The sequence below is a fragment of the Emydura macquarii genome, unplaced genomic scaffold (genome assembly GCF_026122565.2).
Source record: "Emydura macquarii macquarii isolate MOO-44397 ecotype Brisbane River unplaced genomic scaffold, CSIRO-AGI_Emac_v2 contig_1363, whole genome shotgun sequence".
Classification (NCBI taxonomy): domain Eukaryota; kingdom Metazoa; phylum Chordata; order Testudines; family Chelidae; genus Emydura; species Emydura macquarii.
Window position 1 is genome coordinate 23,309,947 of NW_027131500.1, and position 26,983 is coordinate 23,336,929.

The 26,983-nt window shown below is 41.6% G+C and overlaps 1 protein-coding gene across 3 annotated transcripts in view; it reads right to left on the minus strand.

Moving 5' to 3' along the window:
* Positions 1 to 26,983, minus strand: part of ARHGAP10 (Rho GTPase activating protein 10) — a 209,350-nt gene that overhangs the window by 120,889 nt on the left and 61,478 nt on the right. For 2 of the 3 annotated variants that reach the window (XM_067551928.1, XM_067551929.1), the window contains exons 3-6: positions 26,863 to 26,924; positions 15,050 to 15,121; positions 3,921 to 4,022; positions 285 to 395 (exon numbers count right to left, since the gene is read on the minus strand). In XM_067551928.1, coding sequence (XP_067408029.1) covers positions 285 to 395; positions 3,921 to 4,022; positions 15,050 to 15,121; positions 26,863 to 26,924 — 347 coding nt within the window. Of the gene's footprint in view, positions 1 to 284; positions 396 to 3,920; positions 4,023 to 9,216; positions 9,234 to 15,049; positions 15,122 to 26,862; positions 26,925 to 26,983 lie in introns of those variants that run through there. The other variant, XM_067551931.1, reaches the window with a different exon arrangement.

A 26,983-nucleotide genomic window follows, 5' to 3' on the forward strand; every position in this document is an offset into this window, starting at 1 on the left:
TTGTCTGTACTCAAAAAGTTGCATCAAAATAACTAGATCAGTTGTAGTTACATTGGTGACTTTAAGCTAAATCAATTTGTGTGTGTGTATATATACTGAGAGTTTGCATAGATGTAACACAATAGTTTTTAATTCTACTTAGTTACCCACTGGTGCAAGTTTTCTTAGAAAGCAGAAATCAGTACTGATCCTCTTTGTTTTTCACCCTATTACATTCCAACTCTCCCCCTTGTCAAAGCTGTCTGGTGCTGCTCTTTTTATATACTAAATTCTATAGTACTTACAGGTTCCACACACTCAAATTTCTTCCGTTCCTGTATCTCCTGCAGTTTGCACACATATTCAAGTGACAGCTCATAAAAGTGTTTTCTATTTTGCTCCACTTGGTAGTCTGCCTATAGACAGAACAGAGCTGTTTTAGGTTTCACAGACATTATACAGATAGCTTCAGAATGACATGTATACAGAGCTGAAGACAGTAAGTGATAAGACTTTCTCCAGGCGAACGACTCATCCAAACAGTACACACCGTTCATTAGTTTACTTTGGATATATTAACAGCAATGCCTTTTACAGTATGCTTAGTTGTGTCTTGTTTCAGAATGTGGAATGTTTTTGGAAACTCATATGACATTTCATTTTAATTACAATGCAAATCACAAATATGTCATTGCAAATATAAACTGCTTTAATATCACACAAGAGGGCCCTGCACAGACACAGAGGGGATAAGAAGAGTCATACCTAAAAGAGATATGACCTGCTTCCCTTCAACCCAGGGACCAGGATAGAAGCGTTACCGCTGAAGATTCTCTGTCATTGTCTGTATTACTCCCCCCCACCCAAAAACTGCTGGTGCACTAAAAATGCTAGAAAACTTTCAGCTCCTCCTCTCCTGCCCATCCTCAACCTGGGTGAATTGTGATGGCAAGCAAGATAAAATTCTGGATCCTAAATTACTTGCTGATTTGTCTAGGGTTTGTCTGGCATCTGTACTGTGTACCACTAGCAATAAAATGACAGTTTAAAGGGAGTCCACCCTTTATTTTTGGTATTAAACAAAACACTGCCTACAAAATATTGGAAATCTAATAAATGTAGCCTGAGTTCTGACCCATGCAGCTGTACTATTTTTTTGGCTTTCACAAAGTGTCAATGTCATACCGATCTCATGTATCAATTACATTTTAGCTACCATTCATTCCTATGCTGGCACAAATATCACTTCATGCAATTAGTAAATTAATATATACTATTAATAAAGATATGTGTGTCCTGGCCAAGCCTTAAAGTGAAGAGAACTGAACAATGGCTAACATTTCTCTTATTAAAATAACTAACAGGAAAGGACTGAGTGTCATTCTAATTGTTAAATGATCATCACTGAAGTTCTCATCTGTGAAATGGTATCTACTGCTTCCAGGAGTTCTGTAGAAGTTTCAGATCCCAAAAAGTGCAAACTCCAGAGAAAATCGGAGGATGGGGTGAAGAAAGGGAAGGGAAAAGAAAGGAAAAACCCAGACTTCTCGCCACCTCCAGCTCAAAAGACTATCATCAAAACATGGCTCAGGTACAACATTAACTACTGCACTCTGACGTGACCATATGCCAAAAGTAGCTTAAAAATGTTTTGTATTTAAACAAACAAAAAAATCAATTCTCTGTTGTTCTGTGCCAATAGTTTGTGAATGAAGACACACACACTGAATGATGACATTTTAAAAAAGAACTGCACACTGTAACTTCCTGCACATATGCAATATTGAGGAACAAGGTTTAAAAATAAATAGGTTATTACCTAGAAACCTTATTTATGCAGAGAATATAGTATATGTATGGATTGCAAAGTTAGTCATGCCTATAATGAGTTGTATGCAATATACAGCTGTTCAGAATCACAGCATGTAGACATGGAAAGTGTCTATTAAGTGATTGTGATGGAGTTTACTATCTATCTGTGTCCCATAAGGCACCTGGCCCATTACTCAGGTGGAGCCAAGATCTAGCTCTTTTTTTTTTTTTTTTTTTTTTTTTAAAGTGTTAAAGGCCCCAGATGGCACTACACCTTATCACAGCCATCTAGTCCATCCGCCTGTCAATGAAGGATTATATTCCCTAAACTGTCTGAGGCATGAATTATGTTTTTGTTGGGGTACTGTACTTTGAGCACTGCAGAGGTGATGTACAAACAATAGCTACATCATGCCTGACAGTTTCAGGAACAATCCTGCATTGACAGTGGCAGGGGCTCTACCACAGTAATATAGCCACCACCACAATATAGCTTGTTTTCTTGGTTTTGTTAAGTTCATTTTTAAATATCTCAATAAAATGCATACTGCATATGCATAAAGGAAATGACACAATGCCAAATGTATGGTTAATATAGTAGCCAACTCCATCAATTTTATGTATACACATTTCCTAAGCTTGCACAAGAGTTTTTTCCATTTAAAGTCTTATAGGCATTAAATAAAAGCATGTTTTGGCTGTTAAAATGTTAAGAATTCTGTTTTGTTTTCTAATATTTCTAAAAACAAGAATGAGAAGTTGCATCTAATTGAAGAGCTTTAAAGAATATTTTTAATTGATCACAGAAGGAATTGTTGTAAAGAACTTTAATTTTTTTATTGAATTTTCAAATACAAATACATCTATTTTTACTTTCTATACTTTGAACAAGTGGCGCTGGTATTGTTAATAGAACTCTGTTGAACAAGGCTCAGAGACTGCTCTCTCTGAGGCATTCTGCATTTCCATACAGGTGGTGTCTCATCTCTGTTTTACATGTTTACAAATCTCCTGGCCTTGAGATATGCCCCAATATATGGCCTATAAAAAGGTGGAAAATAACACATTCGTTTTTCTGTAACAAGTTTTCTATGGTATCTGTACTTTTACCCATGATCCTGCAAATACTTTTGGATGTGTGTAAAGTTAAGCATGTGATTAATTCCAGTTGACTTAAATGGGACTACTCACCTGTTCAAAGTTATGCACATGTAGATTTACAAAATCAGGGCCTACCTGTCTGAGTAACACAACATGCAGAGTCAATATGCTGATGAAATGCAAGTATGAGCTGGGCACTCAAGTATTTAGGTAACTGGCCAGTTGTGAAAATTATTTTTTGGAAGGAGGCTGGTGGAAACATATTTTTACAGAAAAACTTTCTATTTGGGAGACTTTTAAGTGTTGTTGAATATATTCAAAGTATCCATAAGCAAAATAGAAAATTAAGAATTCTGGGATATTTTCCTACTCTGTCTACAGAGGCTCGAACAAACCGCCTTTGCTCATTTTCTCATACCTTACTTAGTAGTCCTCGAAAAATAAAAGTTGACAATCTGTCATGGACCACTGAGGGGGACAGGAGGAATGCCAATAAAAAATAAATATACGTTTTTAAGAGTTGAGCTATAAAGACATGAACATTTCTTCCTTTCGTGTAGCATTACTTGATAATGAGGTTCTCCAAATTTTTTTAAAAAGCAGACATGCAAGTTGCTGCATTTACCATTTTATCACATTATAGCCATTGTCTTGCTATAACTCACCACCCAATCTACATTACAGTGTAAGCATATTATTCAGTGAAACCTTACTATACATGCAGGTTTGGCCATAATACATTCATGCTTTACTATTCCTTCAACGATCTGGAAAAGTAACAAAGTTTAGTAGCGTTGTGTATATTTACTAAAAATAATACACTTAATCCAAAAGACATCAAACAATGGCAATGTTCAACTGATACCAATTTTCTTAAAGAAAACCAGATTTTCTTGGTTGATGGCAATTTTGCTTTCAACAGCCTCAGTGCTCCTTTTGTACTTTCATTAAAATATTTAAGTACTCAAAGCAAAAAGGAAAGACCTTCATTTTCAGTAACATTGCTGAAGAAATAGCAGTAGCAGTACCTCTAGTAGCTGTGGCTCTTTCTTCTTAGCTGACAAATTTAAATGTTTCTCTAACAAACTGTAGTTCTTCTCTGTCTCTTTGTCAAACTTTTTCTTTTCCTCCTGCAAGTAAAAAGCAATATACTGAATATCATTTACTTAAATATGAAAATACAAGAACAGTGTATCTGCTCACTTATTAAATCTGGGGTGAGATGTAACACCGCAGAATGAGGGAGTAAGAAACATAAAATTCTATGCCCCCAAAAAATGAAAACAAGTGATATTTTAAATCATTTTTTTAAAATCAAGTCTGAGGGCCTGAACTGAATGACAGAAACTCTGTCACACGAATGAATACTTGAGTTTTTCCAGTGTGTAAAAAATAAATAAGTAACTTTGGACTTAGCGTTGCCAACTCTTGAGATTTTATTGTGAATCTCATGAAGCTTGGTGTTTTTCTAAAAGTCCCTGCTCTTCATTTCATGATTACATGAGAATCACAGCTTTCATTTTATAAGAATATGTACATTTCCAGTCCTCACAGTGGCAAGGAAAAGTTTGAGAATATGACCTAAGTATACCCTAAAGGTTCATAAACCAGAAAACAAATAAAATTAATCCAATTCTTTGTTATTTTTAAGAACTTCATTATTCTTAAAGTAATCTAATTTGTTTGGCTTGATTCATGATTTTTGACCAGTGGAGTTTGGCAATACTGAGTTACTACGGTAGAGAGTTGTAAAAGGTTAACTGCAAAGTTTATGACGATCTTGAGCTAAAACATGGATCTCTGTGCTGAATTCCTCCACTATGCTGTGGAGGCATTCAAAAAAGAAGTGAACTTGGTAAAGGATCAATCCACCTTAGAGTTACTAGTGTTGTAACAGTATTTGCTGGTCTATTGGAACACTTTTGATAGAGTATAACTGTAGGGTAATTTGGGGTTGTCTGTACATCCTTATATTCTGTATCCTCCCTCAGCCATACACATGCACATGTGCACAAAGCAATACAAGAACAAAAGTATTGTATTATTAAACCTCTGTTGTCAGGATGTGACCCACAGTCTTACAAGTTATTGTAATAATCCTTTGTAAGGTTTCATGAAATTCTGTTACATGTATAGTATCAGAGACCATCCCAGAATAGTGCATTTGTAGTTATTTTCAGCAAACTCAAAACTACAGATGATTAGAGGGAGTTTTTAGGATAGAAATCTATGTTACACTCAAAATTGCCATAAGTCTTGTTTAAAGCACAGACATGCTCTGAAAAATGAATCTAAAATGCTATCATGAGGGTGCATATTTTATTTTCTCACAATGATTTCCCAACCAAATCTGCTCAGATTAAAAGTGAAGAGTTTTCCCCCTCTTAGCTATTAGCTCAGCAAATTCAAATTGTCCTGTGTTAAAGTTAAACTGAGTTCTTTCTGGTTCGTGCATCATCAACAGTAAAGACTGTGAAACGAACTTATTTTAAAATCCTGTTGTTATGCATGTACCAAAATAAAATCCAGTTGACTTTCTTACCGCATTGCAGACTCAATGCATCTAGTAGGTGTAAAAGCACTACATAACTTAATTTAGACAAAGTAAGCAAAGGAGATCAGTTGAGGCAGTATCAAGAGGAAATGCCCCTTTAGAGTAGTGTCTCACTCTCACCCCCTCCCTCCCCCCGCCTCCAACTCCAACTCCATTCTAGACTCTCTCCAATCCAGCTTCTACCCTTGCATTCCAATAAAACCACTCCCACCAAAATTTCTAATGATCTCTTCTTAGCCAAAGCTCAGAACCAATACTCCATTCTCATCCTCCTTGACTTGTAAGCCAGCTTCATTCAACACAGTGAATCATGGTCTTCCTGAGATCATGCCCTCCCTTGGCTTCTGTAACTGTCCTGTCCCAGTCTTCCTCCTCCCTCTCTCATCATTCCTTCAGCATGTCCTTTGAAGAAGCCTCCTCAGTCCCCATTCAACGTTCTGTGGGGGTTCCACCGAGCTCTCTGTCCTTGGGTCCCCTTCTCTTCTCCCTCTGCACCTGATCTCCAGGAAATCTCATCCACAAACACATTTTCAACTACCATCTCTATGCTGGTGACTCTCAGACCCATCTCTCTACTCCAGACCAGTCTCCTCCTGTCCAAACTAAAATCTCTGACATCGCTTTGTGGATGTCTAGCCACCAGCTAAGCTAAACATGGCTAAAACTGCTTCTAATCCCCACCACCCACTAAAGCCCTGCTTGCTACCTCCTTTCTCAATCACTGTGGACATCACGACGATCCTGCCTGTTGGTCTAACGTGTAATTTGGGCATCTCCTTTCACTCAGACCTGTCTCTAGGTTACGTCTAAATCTTGCTGCTTCTTTCTGCAAAACTTCTTTAAGATACGGCCTAGCCTATTGAGATGTTGACTCTTGTCTTCCATCGGCCCATGATGCCAGCCTCTGTCATCCACTGGTTAAATTTTCTAACAAGCACATTTGTGCTTTCTCCTATATTGCCCCTCTTGCTTGGGAGGAGCTCCCCTTAAACACCTGCAAAGCTAACACACAGAAAAAGACAAAAACACTTTTATAACGTGTATCATTATTTGAAAGTCTCTTCATAAAATCTTAGACCACTTGTTCACAAAAAAGCAGTCAGGTAATTTAGTCTTTGCATTGTACAGAACTACTTCCTACAGTCCCACTAAAGTCTTATCTCATTCATATTTGTTGGGGGAGGGGACAAAGAGGCATCCAATGACATTTTAAAAACATGCACTAATTTGAGGAATATGCAAATTCAATATTAAACTACCCCTGAAGTCCTAGATGTCACTGATCATACCCACCATTTCGTTTTCTATTAAATTGACTGACCTTTCTGGAATGTGTAAGGCAGGGCAATATCCTGACTTCCTTCAATGTCTTTTTCCTAATACACAACCTAATACAAAACTTAATTAAGTTAGTGGGCATCTCCATTGACTTCAATGGGTTGTGGCTCAGGTATATACAACCAATATTTCTTTTTCCTTAATCTTGGAAATGGGTACAATCAGCAGCAATAGCCTGTATTTATCTTTCTTCATTTAGGCCCCCAGTTCACCCAAGCATGTGCCTAATATCAAGCATTTGAGTTGTTCCATTGTCTTATTTTATAATGTTGATATATTCTCTTTCCTGGATGACAACATATTAATTATCCAATGTCTCCTTAAATAATCTTAATTATTCCACCATTCAGTTTTCTCTTTTGTCAGTTCTTGTAGTTTCTTGCCAGTATGATATTTATAAATGTAAGTGACAGAAACGTGTGCATTGTTTATTACATTAAAATCCTCACGTGGACAAAATATAAATCCTATACCCCCACATATGTTTTGTTTGGCCTTTCAGATTTTTATTCTTATGCTTGACTCGTACAAGAGTTCTGCAAATAGCATGTAACAAGAATTTTATGGATTTCACCACTTTTTTCTGTTTCTGGACTGTCCAGAAGCACACGACAATTTTTTTTTTTAAATAATTCAAATGATTTCATTAAATAATTCTTGGTGTTTTGTTTGTTCAATGCAATTTGTTGCAAATATTTAACAGTAACAAACCAAACACATAAGTCACATGGTATGTTTCTATTACCTTACTGGATTAGTGTAATTAATCATGTTTTTATTTCAAATTGGTATGAATACAAATTCAAGATCAGCTATGAATACTGTGAAATATCTGCTTAAAATTTGGCTTAGAATTTGATTTCCACACACAAATTAAATAATTATACATTTAACTACTAGATGTGTATGCACAAATGCCATTTGCACATGCAAATTAAAATTTTGGAGCATTCAAAATATTGCACTTACAAAAGTGAGAGCCTCAGCATTGGTTATTTCAGATTTGGAAATATGACTCTATAGGTCTAATTTAGCAGAAACAATTTCCTAATAATCCTTGCCTTTCATTGTTTCTATTTTTCTTTATTCAGTTAATTATAGAGCCAAGTCAGTACTAGGGCACCTGGCAATCAGGACAGTTTTTGTGTCTTGTTACAGGAGCATAAAAACTAATGGTGTAAAAAAATTAATAAATAAAATATAATATTGGGATCAAAATCTAAGATGACATGTTCTTTACCACAAGATGCTCATTAAATTCAAATGTCCTACCACCCTATATTATTCTGAAAACAATCTCACTTATGTGCCTATTATATCAAGGACATACTGGTTATGATATACTCACTGAAGTACTCACTACATTTTTTCTAACAGTCTTACTGCTTTGTTCTCAGTCACATCAGATGACATTCTGTTCCCTGAGCTGCATGACTTTGAGAAAACCTTCGCCTTATTTTAAAAAGAATCCATTCAATCTGTTTAGGACCTGCCCCCAAACAAGGTTTTACAAAATGTAACGTTAATAGAACACTAACCTATCTCATGGGGTTCCTTTAAGCATACCACTATTCTAGAGATATCCCTTCAATTAAACTCATCTAAAATTACAGATGAAGATGACGTATGGGTCAATCAGACCCTTTGCCAGAGTCAAACCCCTAACATGTAATTAAATTCTAAAGAGAGGAAGAAGACACAACCAAATTGACAAATTACTGAAGCTAAACAATATAATAAATGGTTTCAGCATCATTATAGAGGATATGAGATTAGCTCATGGGAGGCCGGGGGTGTCGGGGAAAGGATAAAGATGTCATTGTGTTTACATATTACATTTGACTGAGTGCTTAAGTATTTGTGCTTTACCAAAAAAAAGGATACTTACTTCCCAATGTGCAAAACCCCATGGTATTCTGTTTAAATTCAGATTTTTTATTCAACTGTGAAGTCCCTTTCCAAGGGGTCAATTCAGTGAGGGCACAGCACATCACAAAAGGTAGTCTAACATTGCAGAACTGGACCTTACTTATCCAATCAAGACTCATTTATCCATAAGAGTAAAAAACAAGGTTACTTACCAGTAACTGCTGTTCTTCGAGATGTGTTGTTCATGTCCATTCCACTATAGGTGTGTGTACGCCTCCGTACACAGTTACCCGGAACTTATTTCCCCTTAGCAGATCCCATAGGGCCAGCTCCGGCGCCCACTGGAGCCCTGTGCACATGCCGCTGTGTATGAGGCGCTGCCGGCCCTACGCCTTCTCAGTCCCTTCTTTCTGCCAACTCCGACAGCAGGAACAGAGGGTGAGTTGTGGAATGGACATGAGCAACACATCTCGAAGAACAGCAGTTACTGGTAAGTAACCTTCTTTTCTTCTTCAAGTGCTTACTCATGTCCATTTCACTATAGGTGACTAACAAGCACTAACTTTGGAGGTGGGTAGGAGTTACCGGTGAGCTGTCCTTAGCACTGCTCTGCCAAATCCCACGTCCTCTCTCGCCTGCTGGACGATGGTGTAGCGGACGTGAAGGTATGCACCAACGATCAAGGGGTGGCTTTGCAGATGTCCTGCACGGGCACTCTCTCCAGGAAGGCTGTAGATGAGACTGGTTGAGTGTGCTGTGATGGTTCCCGGAAGCGGCACCTTCGCCTTCTCGTAGCAGAACTTGATGCATGATGTAATCCACGAAGAGATGCGCTGGGTGGAGACAGGTGAGCTTTTCATCTGGTCAGCCACAGCAATGAAGAGCTGTGTTGATTTCCGGAATGGCTTTGTCCTCTCGATGTAGTAGGCCAGGGTTCGTCTCATGTCCAGCGAGTGCCATCTCCTCTCCCCCTCCGAACCGTGAGGCTTCGGAAAAAACACGGGGAGAAAAATATCTTGATTATAATTAAATTGGGAAACCACCTTGGGTAGGAAGGCCGGATGTGGCCTCAACTGTACCTTGTCCTTATAAAAACTGAATAAGGTGGCTCCAAGGTCAAGGCCCTAAACTCGGAGACCCTCCTAGCTGAGGTAATGGCCACCAGGAAGGCTACGTTCCATGAAAGCAGAAGCAGCGGTCACGAAGCCCTAGTTTCAAAGGGGGACCCCATGAGTCTCAAAAGGATCAGGTTGAGATCCCAGGGAGGCACTGGGTCACAGACCTGCGGATAAAGCCTCTCCACCCCCTTGAGGAACCTGACCGACATGGAATGGGAGAACAGTGATCTCCCCTCTAGCGGCTGGTGAACCTTCAACGAGGCCAGCACCTGACCATGGATTTTTAGCTGGAGCAGGTACTCCAGGATCACCTGTATAGGTGAGAGGCTGGGCGGGATACTCCGGGACTCCACCCAACAGGTAAATCGTCACCACTTAGCCTGATACATGACCTGTGTGGAAGGTTTCCTGCTGCCAAACAGGACTTGTTGGATCTGCACCGAGCAGGCTCTCTCTCCTCCGTGATGAACAGAGTCTCCAGGCCATGAGGTGCAGGGAGTCCAGGTCCGGGTGCCACAGGTGACCACGGTCCTAGGGTAGAAGGTCATGCCACCTAGGGAGCTCCAGGGGTGGGGTGACCGAAAGGTCTAGCAGCATGCTGAACCAGTGCTGCCCCAGCCAGGCTGGGGCAATCAATAACGTCTGCTCTGTCCCTCTTTATTTTCAGCAGGACGCTGAGCAGGAGCGGAATGGGCGGGACCGCGTACATGAGGTTCCCCGTCCAGTCCATGAGGAACGCGTCTGAAATCGACCCGGTCTCTTGACCCTGGAGGGAGCAGAAACTTGGACACTTCTTGTTCCAGGCTGACGCAAACAGGTCCACTTGGGGAATGGCCCCACTTCTGGAAGATCATAGATGCCGCCTCTGGGTGTAGCGACCAGTCATGGCGGGGTAGAAACAACCTGCTGAGGCAATCCACCTCGTCATTCCTCACTCCCAGAAGGTGAGAAGCCGTCAAGTGGAAATCGTGCCTCACGGCAAAGTCCCACAAACGGATAGCTTCCTTGCAGAAGGCTGAGGAGCGTGTTCCCCCCTGCCTATTTATGTAAAACATAACTGCGGTGTAGTCCGTCAGCACCTGTACCATTCTGCCTGTCAGGAATCGGAGAAACACCTTGCACACTAGGTGAATGACCCTCAACTCCCTTCACACTGATGTGCAGGTGCCTCTCCTCCCTCGACCAGATCCCTAGAGTGCCTAGGTTGGCGCTGATGTGGGCCCCCAACCTACGTCTGAAACGTCGGAAATTAGGCTGACCGATGGGACCAGTTCCTCGAACAAGACACCCTTCAGCACTGCCCGGGGAGTCTGCCACCAGTCTAGGGAGGCTAGGACAGGTGGGGGAACTGTGACCACCTGGTCCAGAACATATACCGAGGCTAACGACCCCTGAAGCGGTCTGAGTCTCAGGCGAGCGAGTCTCACTACGTACGTGCAGGCCATCATGTGACCTAACAGCTCCAGGCAGTGCTTGGCTGTTGTCATGGGGCATCGGTGCAGCTGGGAGATGATGGAGACCATCGCCTCCAAGTATGGTTGAGGCAGGAAGGCTCTGGCCTGGGAAGCATCCAGGGATGCTTCCAATGAACTCTATTTGTTGCACTGGGGTTAATGTGGACTTCTGTTCATTTATGAGTAGCCCCAGCCTGCAGCACATAGAGCAAGTGAGTGTCACACTGACCTGCATTTGGGGCCTGGACCTGCCTCTGATCAACCATTCGCCCAGGTAAGGAAAAATTTTCACACCTTTTCATCTTAGGTGGGTATCCAATACCTCCATGCACTTGGTGAACACCCTCAGAGCTGAAGACAGGCCAAAGGGCAGGGCTGTAAACTGGTAGTGGGAGCCAGCCACCATGAAACGGAGAAAATGCCTGTGGCTGGGGAGGATAGATATATGAAAGTATGCGTCCTTGAGATCAAGGGCAGCATACCAGTCTCCTGGATCCATGGAAGGGATTATGGAGGCTAGGGAGACCATGCAAAATTTGAGTCTTCTGACATATTTGTTTAGACGACGCAGGTCTAATATGGGTCTCAGACCCCCCTTCGCCTTGGGGATGAGGAAGTACCTCAAATAAAACCCTTGCCGCCTTGTGGGACCATTTCCACCATTCCCTTGTTGAGGAGGGTGTCCACCTCCTGTAAGAGGAGTTGCTAGTGAGAGGTATCCCTGAAGAGGGACGTAGGGGGAGGATTGTTGGGGGGGGGGGGTAAACGTAAACTGCAGGGCATAGCCCCCCGAGACTGTCCCAAGGACCCAACAGTCCAAAGTGCTTTTTGCCCATTCAGAGTAGAATGGCCTTAACCTGTTTAGGAAGGGGTGGGATGGATCCAGGAGAGCAGTCAGGGTGCAACCCTTGGGTGCACCGTCAAAATTGTGTCCTTTGGTTGCCCGACCTCCTGGGGGGCCCTTGCTGGGGAGCAGAGGACAAGCTAGGGGGCTGATTCCTTCTTCTAAACCCCCTATTTCTGTCCCGTTGTTTATAGGACTGGAAAGGTCTGGGCTGAGACCCTGGCTGCTGCTGCTGCACCTGGGGGCGTGACTGACGCCTAGAAAACTGAGGCATGTAAAGACCAAGGGAGCGAAGTGTGGCCCTGGAGTCCTTCAGACCATGCAACTTCACATCAGTCTGGTCTGAAAATAAGGCCGACCCATCAAAGGGAAGGTCCTGGATGGACTGCTGCCCTCCTGGGACAGCCCTGAGGATTGCAGCCACGAGCATCTTCGCATAGAAATGACGGAGGCTATAGCCCTGCCCGCCGAGTCAGCAGTGTCCGAGGCCATCTGGAGTGCTGCTCTAGCTACCACGGTACCCTCCTCCACAATAGTATTAAAGTCTGCAGCCTGGTCCTTGGACAGGGCCTCAGCAAATTGTCTGAGAGAGTCCCACAGGTTGAAATTATACCTGCCAGGAGAGCCTGCTAGTTAACAATCCTGAACTGCAGGCTTGCCGTGGAATAAACCTTTCTCCCAAACAAGTCTAGCTTCTTATTGTTCTTGGGAGTCAATCCTGGTTGACCCTGCCTATCCTGCTGGTTCACAGTGTCTACTACCAGGGTTCCCGGGGCGGGGTGGGTGAACCAATACTCAAATCCCTTGGCCGGGACGTAATAGTTCCTCGGCCACCTTTGATGTCAGGACGACTGAGGAAGGGGTTTGCCACAGGGCCTTTACAATCTTAAGGACCCCTTCATGGACTGGGAGGGCCACTCGAGCTGGGGCAGCCGCCACCAGCACATTAAAGAGGCTATCTTCGCCTCTTTTTGTTCCTCCACCTCCAGCCCCAAGTTGGAGGCCAAACTCTTGAGCAGCTCCTGGTGCGCACTGAAATCATCCAGTGGCACAGAGTGGTCCTGGGAGACTGTCTCGTCAGGTGAGGAGGGGGAGGATTGCAGTGGTGCAGTCTGCAGGTGTGGCCCCTCCTGGCGAAAAGTTGTACCCGCTGAGGTTCCCTCCTGGGGGTCTGACTCCTCATCCAAGGAGTGTTGCCAATGGGCCTTTTCCGGCACCGAAGGCACGGACTGCACTCCCGAAGATTTATTGGATTGGGGTCCAGGTCCCACCTGGAGACCCCATGAGGCCCAATAAGTCCACTAGGGTGACCACTGTCCCTGGGGCCAGCCAGGGGCTAACTGCGCCATGGGCTCTGGCACCTAATGGGGGCGTCGACTCGCCAGATGACTGCCCGCCCTGGGAGGCCCAAAAGCAGCATCGGAGTCAGAGGCCCTGGATCTGCAGTACCGTGTCTGTCCCGGGTCACGGGCACCTCTCCATGCTGGGGAACGCCTTCTCGATGCCTCTGACCTGGAGGACGATGAGGACTGCTTCCATCACCATGAGCGGTGCCGACGAATGGGATCGCACTCTGAAGAGCTCGAAGTACCGGAGCGTCGTCTCGGTACCAATGATGTCCAGCGCCGCTTGCCTTGAGGCTCTGTAGCAGCCTTCGGTGACCGAGGTCGGCGCCATCTTGAACTCCTCGGTACCGAGCCAGACTCCGGAGACCGGGTTCTGTGCCGCCTTGATGCGGGTGAACTCTGCGGTGCCGGGTCTTCCTCCGACAACCGGCACAAGTTCTTCACTCAGGTGCTGCCAGAGTGGAATTTTACCTTCCTGATGGAAAAACTTAGCAATCGAAGTTCAGGCTGGAGAAAACAGACATGTTGTATTATAGAAACTCTAACTTTTGGCTGGAGAGATCAGACTGCATTTTGGCATATTGTTAGCCTAGGATGGTTTTTTATAGACCATTTGGCTTTTTGCAAGTTCTTGCATTTTGCTGCTATTGCTGTAGAAGAAAAAGTTTCAAGTGCTTTCTGTATTGGTGAATTTTCCAAATAATTTCTATGTCGTGGTTCATAGTAAGGGAGATTTAAGCATTTTAACCCTTAATTGAAATTTTCCTCTAAATTTTTAGATACAACTTCCAAGTGAAACCACGAGAGTGTCAAGTAAGACAGTCCAAGCTCTGACATCTGCAGACTGATTACACAATTTATTAGGGTGAGTTTTGGAAATGAACACAGTGAAAACAGCATTAAGGAGTTTTTCCTCAGGGCTTTTTTGTTAAGAGTTTAAAAACTGTCTTTAGGCAGAAAAGCTACAAGAAGGTCAAACTCTGTATCTACTATTTCCATCTGTAAAGAATGTTTTTAAAGAATGGTTTAATACAGAGAGTTCAAGCTTCGTTATTGGAGATAAATATGACATAGACATAGAGATAGACATCCTTAACCACAGAGGGCTAGGAATTCTTTGGAGCAGGCTGAGACAAGTCAAATGTTAACCTCCCCACCGTCCCAATCTACCACCCTAAACAATTTGGAATAATTTTTTTTTCTAATAAAAAGTTATCAATTTTGACTTCAAGGATGGCCAGTGTAAGATGAAAGGGTATGAGGACGAACTCCTTGAGGTAGTTAACGTATAGCAGGCTTTTAAATATGCAAGTAAATGGATGCACAGCAGAAGATTGTGAACATCCATTAGCAACATGAGAATGCTCTTTGTGGCATTTCTTGTATCCAAGACAGAAAAGACAAGGGAGGGGGGAGAGAGAAGGAGAGAAAAGGACACATTCCTCCCCCCACAAGGCATACTTTCCATTTGTTTCTGAACCAAGTTCTCAAAGAAAAAAATTGGCACATAAAATAAGATAAACCCCAGCATTTCTCTGTACTCTGCCAAATGTGTGTCATAAGGATACTTTGACCAAATAGAGAAATTAAACTCATCTCTTTAAAAAAGTCAAATATATAAATTAGGGACAAACCTTTACAGCTCCTAGCTGCTCTTTCCTAAATTTTTCCAAAGGCTTTATCAGAGTTTCGGTAACACTGAGTGCCTAGAGAAAGAAAAACAACAGAATATATAGTGTGTTATCCACAGAGGAGGAAGGCACATCATTTTACCCTCCCAATGGCAAATAATACAAAAAATTAAAAGCTCTAGAGTATAATTTTCAAAAGCACTTACATGAGTTAGGAACCTGAGTCCCATTTTCAAAACTCCTGTGGCTCCTAAAACATTTGAGCCTTTGAAAATTTTATTCCTCAGCTCATCTTGAAGCAAAAAGTTAAAATATTTCCAAAGTTCAGCATCATGATCAAATACTTTGACGCAAATACAGCAGTCAAGGCTTGGCTGAGGTTTTCTCCAGTCTTTCTGAACAAGGCAACAGTCTCTTAACAATTGAGCTTTGTCCCATTCATTAACAAAACACTTCAATCCATTTTTTCGTTATAAATTACAACCATTTATTTTCACTTGGGGGCATCAGACCATGTTATTTCAACAACACAGAACTGAACAGCAAGTGCTCTTCATATACAGTTAGTAGTCCCGCCTGCCAATTAAGTCTAGCAATACGTTTCTCTCATATACTAAAATTAATTAGTATAACACAAAAAACACCCTACATAAAAAAGTAAATTATTTAGGTCAAATTTTGAAGTCAAATTTTCAAGTCAGGGAATGACAGATTTACAGTTGCCCGTGTAGCCTACATTTCACACCCTGCATGTTCATCCTCTGCACTGAATGACACAAAAATAGTATGTGATCATTTAATTAAAGACTATATCATAATGCAGAAACACAAGGTGGATGAATTAAGGTTGCACGGACAGAACTTCCTAACTTTTGAGTGCTTTGCAGCCTAAATAACTAAGGTTTTGGTGCAATTTCCTAGTTTCATTATGTACACCTGTAACAATCCCCACCCGACCCCCAACTAGGCATCAGCAGCAGGATTCAAACCTTGAACCTTCAGCACTGCAACACAGACCAACTACAGGACTAACTACATTAGCTAGCAGCAGCAGAAGGCTGCTATCTCAGAGGGGTAAAAGGACAGGATGAGCCAGTGGTGTTACGTTTGGAGTCTAGGGGGGTTTAGTGGGAGGCAACAGGCCCCACACTCTGTCACCTCCCCAAGAGTTGGAGGAGCTCCTGCTCTACACGGTGCCCCCAGAGTGGTGGAAATGGCTGCTGAAGTCAAGTAATGGGAATGGGGATGATGGGGAGGCTGAAAAGAGCAGGAGCCTGGCTCAGTCCATGCACCCCCTACAGATACTCCAGTGACAACCAGATGTGTCCAATGCAACAGAGGCCATGTGGGCCTCATTCTTTAGAACATTCATGTCTTTAGTTATTTTGATAGGCTGCTAAAATTTTTCTGCAAAATGAAAGCAGAAAAAGGAAATGGCAGTTTTCTAACACTTTGTAACTGGGTCAACCCTAAAATGAATATAATGGGATCAGCAAAAGGCAAGTCTCTAGCCTTACGGCTTTGTCCCTACTGAATATTAAAGGAGGTTCAAGGGATGCTCATAAATGGCCCACAAGAATCCTTTTATAATGGAAAATGTTAGGCAACCTAAGTAGAAGGGTTGCTACAAGCTCCCTCCATAATACCAAAGTGAAGGAGCAAGACAATAGCTCTCCCTCTATTCCCCCCTCCTCACAACAGAGATCAAGGAGGCTGGAGGCAGAGTATAATCTGGAGCAAACCAGCCTGAGGCTGGGTGAAATGGGCTGCCCAAACATGCCCTGATGAGGAGCTCAGTGCTTGCCAAGAAGACAATACATATGATGAGGGGAAACCAGTTGTGTAGTGAGGATTGTGAGGTAGCTAAGGAGCTCTCATAGGTTCAAATAAACTTCAAATGAGCATCTAAACAATGGGTGTTTATCAGTACTATTCACCAACAGTAAGATTGTAAACTACAAAGTTATAAAGCAATAAACAAAGCCAAAACTGAAGTGCAGCAACTTATTGCAGCAAAGGAGAATTATAAATTAGTAAAAATGGATTAGGAACTTCAAACAAACAGATAAGCAAACAGTTAACTGGTCTCATGACATGGCCAACAGTTCAATTAGCACAGCTCCAAGCCAACCCAGCATTTGTTAGAATAAGGGTTTTACATTGTAAAAGAAAGGACACAATGAAATACTTGTAAAATTTACCCATGTTGGTCTAGGTATGGAAGGTAAATTACCTGTAAAGGAAATTGATCCCTGATGATTCTCTTCTATAATATTTTTTAAAATAGGTTTTCCCTTGTCCTTCATGATAAGAAGGCTTTATTTACCCTCTGCATGGCAACAAGACTTTCCCCCTTATTTAATTGCATATATGAATCATAATCTACTTCAAATAAGATTAGACAAGAAGGCTTGAAAAATTCACACCGCTGAGCGCTGTACTTAAACTAACCTAACGCCCAGTGTAGGCACAGCTAGGTTAACTGAAAAATTCTTCCATGGACCGAGCTGCTCAGGGAGGTGGATTATCTACATCGACAGAAAAATCCCTCCCATCGATATAGGAAGCATCTACGCATGCCCTTAGTCCTCTGCATTAGACTGGAAGAACTTGCTTTCCAGTGACCTCTTCTGCTGGGGTTAATATGCACCACTGGCTGACTCTGAAGGGAGCACGGTCTTGTCCTCCCTCCATCTATGAGTGGCAAGCAATAGGGGGAAAAAAATATTGGAGATGTTCCTTGGAGCATTATCCAGAGAATTTTTTAAAGAGAAACCAGAACAAGAAAAGAAAGCTAGAGGCATATATATAAAAAACACCACACACTTTATGCTGTTGCATAGCGTAAGATTTATCTAACATTTACATTCAACCCAAAATTCTGGTGATACAACTTGAAAGGGTGTTTTTGAACTTGCACAGAACTGAAGGTTAATTTGCAGAAAGGGGACACGGTTACACCGCCACCCTGCTGCCACCTTAACCATCCCCAGCCAACCCCCCCAACTCCTCAAAAAGTATATGGTCAATGGATGACAGTTCTGAAATAAAATAAGTGTCAAAGATAGATCTATGAAGGAAGGATCTGCCCTATCAAAAAACGAAGAATGTAGAGCAGGGAGGAATACTCGGTATATTCCCGTAGAAGAGGATATTGCTGATGTATAAGAAAGCTATTTACCTTCAATCGCAGTTCTCTGAGAGTCCAAATCGTACCAGAGTCGACGCTTCCAGCATAAAGGTAGTTGGTAAATCCTATAGACTTAGATCTTAGAGGAAAGCTATGTCCCTCCTAAAGTTTTTATTGCTTCACATGCTAATTTTCTGAGTGAAGTTATCTTGGAAAACCATATCTGGTTGAACACTTTCATTTTATATCTTGGCACATCCAACTCCACTGTTATAAAGACAGGATTGCTGACTCGTTGGACAGTTTTCTTGCAAGATATTAATTTCTATGCTTACCCTTGCTGCATAAGAACAGCCACACTGGGTCAGACCAATGGTCCATTTAGGCCAGCATCCTGTCTTCTGACAGTGGGCAATGCCAGATGCTTCAGATTGAATAAACACAACAGATAATCATCAAGTGATCCATCCTGTCACTCATTCCCAGTTTCTGGCAAACAGCGGGACACTTCAGAGGATGGTTTTGCATCCCTACCCATCTTGGCTAATAGCCATTGATGGACCTATCCTCCATGAATTTATCTGGTTCTTTTTTGAACCCTGTTATAGTCTTGGCCTTCACAAAGAGTTCCACAGGTTGACTGTGTGTTGTGTATGAGTCTAATTTAACTTTCTTAGAGTTATAAGAACATGCTATGAATTGAACATGCCCAATTCCCGCCGCTCTATGTACCATAAGTGTGATGGGCTGTCTCTCTAAATTAGCCATCTTTCAGCTGTGGTATTTACTTTTAAGTTGAAACTGGAGCCCTGGCGCTTCCTCAACACCACCATTTGAAACCTGTACTTAAACCTCTGGCTAATGCTCCCTACTCCTGAGACATATCTAGAGCTCTTTAGTTTTTAAAGCTATGGGAATTTCCACCTGACACACACCAGGAGTATGGACCAGGAGGGGTTCTATTAAAACTGGGTTCTTTAGATTAAGGACATTTAACAAGCAGCTCCCTGCACTCCAATACTCTGATGTTTTAGGTTTGTATAAGAAATCTACAAGTAAGACATACAAGAGAGAAGAGACTAGACATCCTTTCCTGGCTCACATGAACATCTGACAATAAGCAGACAGTATAAATGATTGGACTGTATCAAAGCAAAACATAAGCCAGTCCTGATACCATATAATTTCATTTCTTCTATCAGAGATCACAGCCTACCTGTAATAAGTTAAACAGTCTCCTAATGTTATTTTAAACAGTTCAAGCAACTACTAAACGGGTTTGATAAGGGGAGCTGTTTCTAAAACAACCCCACATGGAATTGCATAGTTTGGTCCAATTATGCTCCCACTGGCTAAAATGGAAGCAGAATCAGGCTTTGCACTTTTCAACATTCTTAAAAGCAAGAGCCTTGACACAGAGAAGAAATACTAGCAGCAGGTTCTTGGGTCCCAATTTCAGCCTCAATTTATTTTCCAGTCAGTGGAAGCTTATGATCTGGTCCAAAAGACACTCTCAGATGTCTCCAATGACCTATATGCTACTCTGTGTTCCACTCTGAAAGAACACTTTGCATCCATTTTATTGGCAAAGTGATTGCTGGCCTCACAAAGTTAATAAATTAATATAATGAGCAGAGAGGACAAAAAAAGGCAACAATATTTCACAAAGTCCTTCTTATATAAAAAGGACAACCAGTGAATGAGGATGGTGATTTTCAATGGAAGAATATTAAAGTAGCCATTGACGGGTTTCTTGCAAGCCTTCCCCTTTTAAGAAATATCTTCTACAAAACTAGTTATGAACAGAAATATTTTCAGTGACAGCAAAAAAATGAGGGAAGAAGAGGACTCAGAAAAAGAGCCTAAGAGACTAACTAGGAGCTTTGCAAACAAAAATATTCAATGTTTCCAATTTGGAACAGGGAGAGGGTTTGGGGAAAATGGATTAAGGGCAAAACTATCCACTAATTTTGGGTGCCCAATTTCAGATTGGAACCTGATTTTTCAGAGTATGTGGCATTATATAGCATTTTGTATAACCAAAGCACAGCTCCCGCTGACTTCAGTTGCAGTTGTGAGTGCTCAGTGCTTCCGCAAATCAGATCCAAGATATTGAACCTGGCCCCCAGAAAATGAGGAATATACAGTAATCGATCATCTGTGAGAAATTTGGTTTAAGTGACTTCCTCAACCACAAGACTCTCCTCTCTGTTCATGCAATCCCCTGCCTCATTCACTACACATCTTCCAATGTTGGCAACAAATGAGTTCTACAGGAGTCCTGCAGACAACAGTCCCCTTCGTTACACAGCCCTGATTCATCCACAGAGGTCCATCCTGTGCACTGAACGAGGCAGGGGGGAAAATGAGTATGTGATCATGTAATTAAAGACTGTACCATAATGCATATGCACAAAGGAGCCAAATGAAGGTTGCATAGGCAACTATAAATCAGACTTTTCTAACTTTTCACTGCTTGACTCCTAGAAATCTTAACATGGGGATTGGGGTGTTAGGAAGCGTGTGTAATTTCCTACGTTTTTTAAAAAGCAAATTGAAAGAACAGAACTTCTATCACTTGGCATCAAACTGACATCTGTACAGGTCAGGGTTTGCCCCTTTAGATCTACTGCACAGACTCTGTCACTTTAACGGAGTAACTGAAGCAGTTGATTGTCATCCTCTATTCAGACTAGCACTACAAACTTTGCTAGTGGGTTTCACCAATGTTTGCTGACAGCAGAGGAAAAGCAAGACTCAGGAATCTTGGATTCTGTTCCAGGCTCTGGAGGGGAGGGTGGTCTAGTGGGCAGAGACTATTTTGCCCATTTCCCCCCAAACTTGATCCCTTCCCTTCCACTCTGCCCCTTCCTAGTCCTGCCTCCTCATCCTAGTCCCATTCTCTTTTCTCACCCAGTGTCAGTTTCCATTCCTTGAATCTCTCTCCTAGTCCTTGTCTCCTTGGCCAGCCAGACCTACGCTCCTCCAGACTTCCCATCTCACTTTCCCACCACATTCAATCCCACTCTCTTTGTTCAGTCAGATCCAGTTCCCCCCTCCCAGCTCCTCGTCCAATCACTTTGTCTCCTCCCTTTGGCCTCATACTCATTGCTTGTCCGCCCAATCCCAGCCTGCCTCCCTCCCTAGGCTCCTCATCCAATCTCAGTGTCCCATCCCCCTGAAGACTCATTGGCCCAGTCTTTTTGCCCCAGACTTCTCCTTCTCACCCCCATCCAAATCTTCAAAAGCACATCCCTGACACAAAGGGGACACCCTACCAAATTTAGTCCCCGCTGGAAAGCATGGGGAAAAGCTGGAGCTTCTAAAAGAAAAGGTTGCCAAAAATTTAACATTGGCAAAACATATTTTTCCCTAGCCTCAGTCTCAAACACAGCTGAACTGTTTTGGCTGAAATTGCCCAAATAAACTGAGCATGAGGCAGACACTCTGCAAAGAAAATTTAAACTCAAATGTTTACAGTTTGGCAAAAGTTATAGCAATTGAAAACAGGGTCTTATAGTGGGACGTAATGGCCAACCTTAATTACAGGCAGTGCTATCAGCCCAACCAAATTTTGACACTAACATATGTTTCTATGTGCATGTATTTGAAGATATCCACACAATTGAGATAAAGAACAAGGTTCTGAGGTGCAGCACTAAACTCGCAGCCCATGGGGTGGCCACAGTGCCTTTAAGCCACCCTAGAAGCTTGATTAAGTTACAGCACCCTCCTAGGCTGCCATGATGTATTCTCTGGCCATGCCTGCAACATCATTGCCAGACATTAGCCCTGCCACCCATCACCAGCATCTGTGAGGCGGTCCTTGGAGGACAGCCTGACGACTGTCTTCTGCAACTCTGAACTGGCGGAAAACCCTCCTCTGGCCAGAACCAGGGCTTTTGGGGCCCTTTCTACCACTCCAGACCCTTCATGTGGCATCAAGATGCCACAGCAAGGGTGAGAGACAGAATAAATTAAATTCAAAAGATGGGAAGAAAATACTCCACAATTTCCACAACTTGGTACCTTTCAAATATTTTCAATTTCAGGCCAATTAAAAAAAAAAAAAAAAAAAAAAAAGTTAACAAAGCTCTAATTCCCTAAGAAATAGGATCAGTGGAAATAGAAACTAACTATAACTATCAATGCTAGAGTTAGGATCTATCATAACTAAAGTAAACTGATTGAAAACAAGATTCTAAAGTAAATTTTAAGTTAAGTAAAAATAAAGTTTTCCATTAACGCCTGACAATGGCTTAGAGTAACTACAGTCCTCTAACTAAAGTAAAATATTTTTGTAATACCAAACCAGTTGAACATGACTTCCTGTATTCCACTCATCCTTAATGTAACAGAAACATTTCCAGAATGGCCTCCAGAGGCAAAGTGTCCTGCTTCATATCTGCCTCAGGGAATTCCACTAAGTTACAGTGTTATGAAAAGTGCAATTTGTTTTATCTGGGCCACTCTATAATTCAATTGAATTCTTGGGTTAATGCCTTGGATTTTCACAAACGTATTAAGTCCCTCAGTGTCTGAGAGCATGGCCTTTGCAACCAATGGAAGTTCTTAAACTGAGAACCAAAATAGAATTGCTTGAATGCAGTTACTGAATATCCAACACATGCCAGATCAACATGGTAGCAAGCCAAAATAAGTACGCTAATGATGGACAGTATGGAAAATGGTATGAACTGAAGATTCACATCTACACATGTTGTAGCCTTGGAAAACTATGGAAAATAAACCTGAAAAAGAATTGTATCCGTGTCTGGAATTCAAAGTCTGAAATATCTGCTTTTACCATATGGCTATTAAATTCATTTCTGCATTTACTGAACATACAAAATTTAATTTTAAAAATGAACAGCAACACATTAAGTGTACATGTGTCAGTAAACAAGCAAAAGGAATTCATACAGTATATCTTATCTACAATTCTCTCAACTAATACCAACACCAGAGTGGAAGTCACTCTACTAGTCACAAGCCTCCACGTTGCCTTTCAGGATAGCATAGAAAAATAAATGCCTGATAAGAGGATGCTGGTATGGGAGGAACCCCTTTGTGAAAGGCTTCAAAATTTGTAGTATAAACATTGCACCACTACTGAAAATCTTTATAGCCCTGGCCTGGTGCCAAACATTGTGGGTGCAGCACGTCCTAACATTCCATTGATTTCAATAGAACGTCCATGGAACTTTGGCACAATTATACTGTTCAGAGAGGAGCCAAAGAAAAGGAGTCAGATCAGCAGTCCTTTAAAGATCTCACCCCAACAACACACAAATTAATTTTTTCAGATACTAATGCCCTTTGTTCCCTTTCCATTTGCTCCCTTTAATGGTGATACAGTTCTAAAATATTTGCAGGCGTCTGAGTGCTGATGAAAGAAACTGCATCTCAGGGAAAGTGTTCAGTCTCCAGTTGGAATTAAATATTAGCTCCATGAGGAGCTTAGCGTATAATTTTGTCATCAACTCTTTCGCTGTCCTAACACATGCCTTATGTGATCTTTTCCATTCCCGTTAGTGTTTTCTATAAGGCAACCGGTATACGGTAAACGTATAGTGTCATATAACCTCCTTACCTGCAAATGGGCTGCATATGAAAAGAGAAAGTTACACCACGGCCATGACACAATTCCAGTGTCCAGAAATTGTACAGCCAAGAGAGTGGATTCTATGGATCCAGAGCTGCATTTGGCTATAGGTTACCACTGTTAGAGAGCTGCTGAGAGAGTCAGTGAAATGCGCCACAAAATTCTCCTATTTTCAGTGCTGAAGCTGATTTTAGAATGTCCTGAGATCCAACTTAGATAATTTTAAAGCTTACGTAGTGTTTTTATCCTGAAGTATCCCAAAGACTTTTACTAGCTATACACATAGAACTCCACTAATACACAGCCACATCAGGGATGGAAAAAAACAGCAAGGTGGATGCTATTCTTTACAACTGTGAAGAGAACTGAAATTTTGACCATGAAAAAACATCCAATCTTATAGCACAGCATCTTTGGATACTTAATATCCATGTAAGACCATTGCTTTCAATTTAAAGAATGATCCACATTGTATTCAGCATGGAACAGAGGAAGCAGGGTTGAGTGGCAAATGGGTCCGGTTATGAATCCAACTCCAGTGGGACAGATCACCAGCTGCATGAAATGTGCAATAGGACCTGATGCTCACTGGGCTCCCAATGTCCCAAGTAGGCTTCACTGCTTTACACAAGTAAAATGCCTCCATTTACACTGTTCAGGTGCAAAGGGTATTTCTCCCTGTCCTTAGCTCCAACACTCCAGGAGCTCAATAGCTCCAAAACTGTCCATTAATTATAACTGAAAAAGCCATGCAGGGGCACCACTGTTTGTATGTACGACTATTGATGTTTGCAAAAAAATGCGTGAAGCACAGAATTTCTACACAGATAACCTCTAGAAACGAATAAACCATCCTGGCAACTAAGAACAATGCTGTCCCAAAGATAAGAAATCCATGTTTTAGATTCCACATCTGTGATCAGAGGTAAGTGAATCAATGCAAATCTCAAACATAAATCCTATCTAATCCCTTCAGGTAGTTTTGTCAATTTAGGTGGAAAGTAAATTAAATCTATTAGAAAGAAGCTAGACTACAGTCTACCTTGAGCTAAATTAATTTTTTAAAAATACTATATTCCTTGCATTTAAACAAGTAACAGTGAAATATTATCAGTAACCTGTCAAGAGTTTCATTAAGCAATAAAATAATTTCTGGAATTAGTTAACAGATTTGGAGTTGAAAGGTAGCTGCCATTGTAAAGTTACAATTTGCCAATAATTACCACCCAGAGGTAGAAGACATCACCAATAGAAAAAACACCTTAATACAAGTGCATAACTATTGGTAAATAATTATTTTTTAGTTTTGACCATTTTAACTATCACCATTTATTTAAAAAGACAATTACTAATACATACTGGACCTTAAAAACAAAATCCATGAGCAGGAAAGCCAGGCACTTAAAGTGAAATCTACATATCTTTGTTTTTCTGAAGCACTTTTTACTGTAGCATTTAGGCACTGTTAAAAATCAGTGAGCATAAAAATCTCAAAATAAGTCCTGTGAGGCAAAATCAGCATTAATCCCCCCCATGGTGAAGTGCCCTATTCTTACACTGGAATATCCCTGTTGCCTAGGAGTGCCATATTCCCATGAATACAGGTAGCTGACAGCTCATCCTATATCTCTCAAGCATCTCACCCCACACACAAGATGGGGAAAAAATTCTCCATTACAAAGCCACCATTTTAATCATTTATCTATTGTATTAAATAGATACAATCAATAACCTGCACAGTCATGCCAATAAGATTACCTGGTAAGTAAAGTACCTTAAGAGTTAATTTTCCTTAAAGATGTGCTTAAAGCCAACCCCAACATCTTGCTGCACAGCACAAGTACAATGGAACAAGTTCATCAACTGAAGGCAAAAATGCCCCTCATTTCCACCCACCAGAAGTTCTGCCTTCAGTCATGGGACAAATTCAGTGCCTTTGTTTTTTCACAATTGTTTTTAATTTATCCTTTTCTTTAGGCAGTGCCATGAATTCTTCCTTTTGTTCTCATCCTTCCTGTGCACAAGGAACACCAGAACAGAAAGGCTTTTTTTTTTTTTTTAAATAATTGGCCCTCCAACTTAGCATCTCCATACCAGGCAATCCCTCCACGGTAACACATGTTCAATACAGAATGCAGCATTCCTGGGCAATTCAGAGGAAGAACTGCCTGCTCACTGCCCATTGATCCTAATCCTGCCAGGAGATGTGGCTCCAAGCCAGAACAGCATGGCAGAGCTTTACATTTTTCTGCCCCTGAGAAATCAGGACTTCCTCTGAGCTTGCTACTGCCAGAGAAAAAAATAGGGACATTAAAATTGGAGAGAAAGGCAGGAGAGAACTGAACTGTTGAACTTGTTCCCGTGCTGAACGCAGAGCTTCTGGCAGGCAGGAGCATGCAGCATGGCTTAGCCTCAGAGTTTCCTTTCAATTCCGAGCCATATTTGACTTCCACAGATATCAAGACACAACTATCAGTCAGAGACTGGGGGAGATATTATGACCCAGAATATATTAAGTTACACAGAGCAAGGAAGACAGGAGTATAAAACACTCCATACACTCAATGGAGCCAACTTAATGTTTCCATATCTAACTCATATGTGGGTCTTTGTCACCCTCTAGTGGCTGGTCCACATGAGACTACTACTGCTTCCAGCTAAAAGACCTAGGTGCTTTGAGTAAAGTGGTTAAAGTTTGTGCTTTGGAGCCATGGTAGTCCTGGGTTCAATCTCTGCTGATGACCCAACGGGGGGGGTTGTTACATGTGGTATCACAAATTTTGCATTTTTTGGTTTTCAGTATACTATGCAAACAATGTTGCATCAAAATATGTTTTTGCATTTAATCTTTTACTGCAATTCTGGGCCAGTTCACTGTCAGTGCCTTCATTACCAAAGCCTTTTTCCCTTAGCAAGAAGAAGCTGCAACCTGTAAATCCAGATTATGAAAAAGAGATTGCACAATAATAAATCACTGATGCTGATACACTGCTGATTAATATAATGGCAAACAATGCTCGTTGGGTCTTTATCTTAATCCTCCTTACAATTTGTTTACAGTTACACATGGTTGTAACTCACCAAGATTTCTCTTTGCTCTTCCAGATTTTTTAAGAAATTTGAGAACTCATGCAGCGATGCATCTGTAACATGAAAAAAGGAAATAATGGAATAGGACTATATAAAACAAAACAGTAATAAA